This window comes from Nicotiana tomentosiformis, chromosome 1, assembly GCF_000390325.3.
Source record: "Nicotiana tomentosiformis chromosome 1, ASM39032v3, whole genome shotgun sequence".
In the NCBI taxonomy this organism is placed as follows: Eukaryota; Viridiplantae; Streptophyta; class Magnoliopsida; order Solanales; family Solanaceae; genus Nicotiana; species Nicotiana tomentosiformis.
In genome coordinates this window covers 139494545-139501341 of record NC_090812.1, presented here as the reverse complement: position 1 = coordinate 139501341, position 6797 = coordinate 139494545, and the positions used below count along the sequence as shown (strand labels likewise).

Genomic DNA, 6797 nt, shown 5'->3' with positions numbered 1-6797 from the left:
GAAATCTGCCACTACCTTCTTTGCGACGGCCTTGTAAGTAGATGTTTTGACCCATTTAGTGAAATAGTCGATAACTACCAGGATGAAACTATGCCTGTTTGATGCGACATAATCTATAGGTCTAATCACGTCCATGCCCCAAGAGACGAACGACCAGGGTGAATCCATTACGTTTTACTCATTCGGCAGAACCCGGATGAAATCCCCGTGAATCTGGCACTGGTGACACTTCTGCACATAGCGGATACTATTGCTTTCCATAGTCATCCAATAGTATCCAACTCTCAAGATCGTCTTGGCTAATGTGAACCCATTCATCTGGGTTCGTACGTTCCTGCATGTATTTCTTCCAATAACCTGGTTGCCTCGGCAGCGTCTACACATCTCAACGAACCTAAATCTGGGGTCCTCCTATACAAGATTTCCCCGTTGAGGAAAAAGTGGTTTTCCAACCTCCTGAGGGCTCGCTTTTGACCATTAGTAGCATTTTCCGAGTACCCTCTGGTTGTAAGGAATTTCCTGATATCTTGATACCATGGTTTACCATCTGGTTCTTCATCTACATGGAAGTAATAGGCATGTTGATCCATGATCTCTAACTCGATAGGGTTGATGTAGTTCTTGTCTAGATGCTGATTCGTAGATGATAGAGTTGCAAGGGCGTCAGTGAACTCATTCTGAATCCTGGGGACGTGCTTGAACTCAATCTTCGTGAACTTCTTGCATAGTTCCTTCACACAATGTAGATACGGAAGTATCTTGACATTCTTGGTGGACCATTCCCCTTGGTCTTGGTGGATCAATAGATCAGAATCTCCTATGACCAAAAGTTCTTTGACGTTTATGTCGACTGCCATTCTGATCCCAAGGATGCATGCTTCGTATTCAGCCATGTTATTAGAACAAGGGAATCTTATCTTTGCAGATGCTGGATAATGCTGTCCATATTCTAAAATCAGGACTGTCCCAATTCTGACTCCTTTGATGTTTGCTTCTCCATTGAAAAACATTCTTTATCCAGGGTACGATTCTGCAATATCTTCTCCAGCAAATAATACTTCTTCTTCGGGAAAATACATAGTAAGTGGCTCGTAATCCTCATCCACCAGATTATCTACGAGGTCAGCTAAAGCTTGCCCTTTGATAGCCTTTTGAGTTATTTATACAATGTCAAATTCGCTGAGGAGAATTTGCCATTTAGCTAGCTTTCCGGTGGGCATCGGCTTCTGGAAGATGTACTTGATTTGGTCGAGCCGAGAAATCAGATGCGTAGTGTATGCTGACATATAATGCCTTAGTTTCTAGGCAATCCAAATCAGAGTGCAACAAGTGCATTTCATCACAGTATACTTGTCCTCGCATGACGTGAACTTCTTACTTAAGTAGTAGCTGACCTGCTCCTTTCTCCCAGTTTCGTCATGTTATCCCAACACACAGCCGAAGGCGTTATCCAAGACTAACAAGTATAGTAATAATGGCTGCCTGGGCTCAGGGGGAACCAGTACTGGTGGATTTGACATATATTCTTGGATTCTATCGAAGGCTTTTTTGTGCATTTTGTGCAGCATCCTTTTTTAGTACTTTGAAAATGGGCACACAGATTACCGTGGACTGGGCTATGAAGTGACTAATGTAGTTTAATCTACCCAGGAAACTCATTTCATCTTTCTTGCTCTTCGATGGTGGCAATTCCTAAATAGACTTGATTTTTGATGGGTCCTATTCTATCCCCTTCATGCTTACAATGAAGCCCAACAGTTTTCCAGCACGGACTCCGAACGTGCATTTTGTCGGATTCAACATCAAATTATACCTTCGCAGGCGCTCAAAAAATTTCCTCAAATCGTCCAAGTGCTCTAAACTCTTTTGAGACTTTATGATGACGTCATCCACGTACACTTCAATCTCCTTATGAATCATGTCATGAAAAAGGGTTGCCATGGCCCTCATATAGGTGGCTTCGGCGTTCTTGAGACCGAACGACATGACTCTATAGTAGTAAACTCCCCAAGGTGTGGTGACAGATGTCTTCTCGGCATCTTCCTCGTGCATCAAGATTTGGTCATACCCACAAAACAATCCACAAACGACTGCAGTTCATGCTTCGCGTAGTTGTTTATGAGGATATGGATATTTGGCAAGGGAAATCATCCTTTGGACTAGCTTTGTTGAGATCTCGGTAATCCACGCATATTCTGATCTTTCTATATTTCTTGGGTACTTGGACGATATTTGTCAACCAGCTGGGATAATTGGTGACCCTTACCACATTCGCCTCTATCTACTTGGTTACTTCTTCCTTTATTCTCAGACTTAAATCAGGTTTGAACTTTTTGGGTTTGTAGGATCAGTGGGTAGTCGATGCGAGACAATATTAGTGCTTAATCTCGACATGGCGTCATATGACCATGAGAACACATTGATGTAATGTCGGAGGAGCTCAACTAGGTTTTCCTTCTGCTCGGCTTCTAGATGAATGATGATTCTGGTTTCTTTCACGTCTTCTTCACTTCCAAGATTTACCACTTCCGTTTCTTCGAGGCTGGGCTTTTTCTGACTCTCTAGTTGTTCGATCTCCTGTGGGAGATAGTCTGGCATCATACTCTCGTCATACACCTCGTAATCTAGGTCATTACGCTCGGCAATTTCGTTACACATCACAATCGTGGAACGCGGGTTTTTAGCATTTTGATTACTGAAAAGAAAAGCTATGTATAAATTAAGTGGTAAATAAAGTTGCAATGTTTGAGAAAATGATTCTTTTTATTTCATCAAAGGAGGAATGTCTTAAGCATTCAAAAGAGGCAAATGACAAATAGGTACAGACACGGTGTAGGCCTCCATTGACCGTGTGCTTTCAAAAGAAAACTTTTACAGTTCCATACTACCAAAACTCCCGGCAAACCAAAGATGGATTGGCAGTCCAATTTCGTAGCTCTTCCCCTGGTTCGGCATCCCTGATAGTCGGTGACTTGATGTTAGTCCCTTCACAGTATTCTTCAATCATATTCACGAACAACTTTCCCATCCTGTCGATGATATCATCTTCTGACACTGAACTTCGACCCAGACTTGGAACATGCTCTGGCACAAAAACCTTTTTCTTGAAGCTAATGGTATGAGCTTTATCCATTAGAGGTTGATACCCTATGTTGGCCCTTCATTTTTTCCCATTAGGTTCAACTGGCTCTGTGATCCCATCCGACTTGGCTCTCAGCCCTGTTCCTGTCCTGTATCCATATTTCATCATCTCTATCATAGCCATCTTGGATCTATACGGCGACTTCATTCCCATGTTTTGTTCAGTCTCTTCCATTTCGTCAGTCTGCATGATTTCCACTACATGGAAAGCAACTCCGTCTAGCCCTTCAATAAATGGAACAACATGTTCCAAATAAGCAGAGTGACCCCACTCGCCATGTACCACAATCTCCTGACACCCCCCACTCCAATTTCATGCATTGGTGTAAAGTGGATGGTACGGCACCTTCCACGTGTATCCAGGGCCTTCCTAGCAGCAAGTTGTAGGAAGAAGAGATATCCATTACTTGAAACAATATGGGAAATTCGACCGGCCCGATCTGCAAGGCCAAATAAATTTCTCCGATGACATCCTTTTGCGAACCGTAAAAGGCCCTTACCCTCACGTGGCTTTCCTTGACTTCCCTCAAATGAATTCCTAACTCATATAAGATAGAGAGCGGACAAATATTAACTCATGACCCTTCGTCGACCAACACTTGGGACACCACTTTGTCCCCACAGTTGATAGTGATATGAAGAGCTTTGTAGTGACTTGCGCCTTCGACAGGAAACTTGAAAGTGATCATATTTGCATCGACCATTTTCCTAATTATCGCGGCCAGCGCCTCAGTGGTGGTGTTGCTTGGTATACTTACCCCACTTAGTACTTTCAACGGGGCATCCTTATGACTGTTAGAGCTCATTATCAAGTCCATGATTGATATCTGTGCTGGATTTTTCTTCAGCTGCTCCACCATGGAGTACTCTTTGATCGACATTATTTTCCAAAACTCGGTGGCTTCTGGGTCTGTTATGTTCCTTATTTGAATTTGCTATCTTCCCAAGTTCCCTCGATTGGCATCTTCAGGGGCGTAGCATCTCCCAGACCTAGTCATACCATGAGCTACGGCATAGTCTATCATTTTGGCCCTCCCCTTCTGCTAGTACGTCTATGGGACGGTTTTGTATTCCCGACTTTCTTTATCTTCTGTAGCATTGACATGTTGTCTCTAATAAGTCTGAACTGTCACTATAGGACTCACTTGTACTGGAATCATTGGAGCCCTTTGGGGAGGGATCCTGGCAGCTTTTGCATTTCTTATAGTGACAATCATTCCTTTTAGGTCATATTCTTCATCTAACATGATCATGTTGACCCCCTGATTTCAGTGATTCGGTAGGGAATTGCGATTCACATTGGGCGGCACCGGAGTGCATTGAATTGCTCTGCTCTTGATCAGTGTTTCAATCTTATTTTTTAGCTTAAAACAATCTTCATTATCATGCCCAGGCACGTCATAATGGTGCACGCATATTTTAGTTACATCAAAATACTTGGAGGGATACTCAGGAACCCTTCCTTCCACTGGATGTTTCAATCCCACTCATCTCAATCTCTCAAACAATTGGGCCATAGGCTCAGCAATCGGGGTATAATTTCTAGGACCCCTCTCTTTAATGTTGGGATGACGACATGGTGCATAAGCGGGGCGGTTTTGGTGAGTAGTGGTTTGGACAGGAGCATATGGTCGTTGTGGGTTCGGATTGTTGTTGGCTCGAGGAGGGTTGTATTGGGGTTGAGGGTGGTAATATGGTTGGGTGTTATAGAGTGGAGCGTAAGTGGGTGGTGGTGAATGATTGTTTGGGGAGTAGGAAGTGTTTGTGTGAAGTGGGTTGGGTTGATAGTAAGGGACGACTGCTGAGATTTCCTTTTTCTTCTTCTTCCCGCTACCTATTGACCCCGATTGGATGGTCTTGCTGGCCGCTTGCAGTGCTGCCATGGATTGTATTTTACCGGATTTTATGCCCTCTTCTAAGAAATCTCCCATCTTGACAAGCTCGGGGAATTTCTACACCATCATCCCCATCATTTTTTCGAAGTATATCCTCTCTTGGGATCTAATGAAATACTTGGTTAATTCACTATCGTCCAACGGAGGTGCGCCCTCACGGCCTCTGACCTGTACCGACATGTATATTCTTGGAATGACTTGGATGGTTTTTTCTGCAGGTTCACCAGTGCGAACCTATCGAGAGTGGATTCTGTGTTGAATCGAAAGCGATTCATGAAGTCCTCTGCCATATCTTACCAAGTTCTCCAATTTTGCGGATCCTGTTGAGTATACCAGGTGAGTGCTTCTCCCATCAGGATCCTTATAAATAACTTCATCCTTAGCTTCTTATTCCTTCCCACTCCGACTAACTTGTAGCAATATGCCCTCAAATGCGCGTGGGGATCACCCGTCCCGTCAAAGATATCAAACTTTGGAGGCTTATACCCTGCTGGCATGTCTGCATCCGAATGGATACATAGATCCTCGTAGTCCAAACTTTCAATTCCTCGGGCAACTTGGAGGTTCTTCATTTGTTTTCTCAAGCTTTGCAGCTACTCACATACTAACTCTTCTTCATTACGCCTGGCTTCCTTCTCCATCTCGGCATATTGGTCAATCTCATAAGGTACCCTGACCATGACAGGCACTGTAAAGGTAGGTTCGAAAATGGAATATACAGGGTGAACATATCGCTCATGGGGGCGGCGGTATGTGCCACAGGTATGTGCTGGTTAGTGGTAAAAGTGACTCTATCACGAGGAGGGGTGTGGGTTGCATTGGTAGTGATGGGCGAGTTTGTGGTTTCTAAACATACTATGGCTCGTAGGGAGTGTGGATAGGGGGATTTGGTGGGTTTGCGGGGGTTACTGGAGGGTATGACCTGAGTGGTAGGAACTGAAGTTGGGGTGTTGTTTTTTTGGCATGATGTGGAAGGAAAGTGGTCAGGAATTGAATCCAAAGAAGGAAAACAAGATGGTTGAGGAAGCATTGTCACGACCAGATGCGCTAGTTCCTTGATATGTTGTATTTCCTCCCTTAGGGACTCCATTTCCTGGGCTACCCTGGCCACGTGTTCATCTTTCCTGGTATCGTCCTTCTCCCCCGATCGCCCCGGGCTGTCGGCTATGACCAGAGCATGTTCAGTCAGATTTTCTGCAGCTGACATCTTTCCCTTTGATCTTAGATTTTACGGTGGTTCCATCAGTGTCGGGTCGACAGAAACCAACTTTCTTTTTCTTTCGGGAGGTAATAATAAAGCAAAAGAAACAAAAAGAAGAAAGAAAAAGAAAAAGAAACAGGAGTCAGTTTCTTCATTTATACAATCAGAAAGTCACACAGAGTAATTAATTCACGCATTAAGGCTAGCACATTTCCTAGAAATCGGGGGGACCTCTCATTGCCAGAGGTAGGCCTAAATCGAAGATGTTTGACAAACATTTAGACTTGATACGTTTAGATCTGAAGCATGTTTTTTTTCATTAATAATTTGGACTGAGATAAGTGAGAACAAATATTACATCACTATTTCATAGAACTGCATGGGCTTGGACAACTTGCCCTTTAGGAAAGTAAAAGAAAACTGGGGATAGGGTACAAAGTGGGAAAGGGGGCAAGGGGGATCAACCAACTCTAATAACCATCTTCTGAGTCGTTCCCCATCGCCTCCTTTTCTTCTGGTTCTTCCTCTGGATCTTCCTTCGGGCCTTCTTATCCTAGGGA

General features: G+C 43.8%; 1 protein-coding gene across 1 annotated transcript; it reads right to left on the bottom strand.

Annotated features, from left to right (window-relative positions):
- Positions 1-314: 314 nt before the first annotated feature.
- Positions 315-1010, bottom strand: LOC138910571 (uncharacterized). The gene has a single exon (XM_070201815.1). It carries the CDS (start codon positions 1008-1010, stop codon positions 315-317), a length of 696 nt encoding a protein of 231 aa, XP_070057916.1.
- Positions 1011-6797: the final 5787 nt, after the last annotated feature.

Bases quoted from the DNA above. Each gene is read 5' to 3' on its own strand.
- LOC138910571 (XM_070201815.1), bottom strand. From the start codon at position 1,010: ATGTTTTTCAATGGAGAAGCAAACATCAAAGGAGTCAGAATTGGGACA.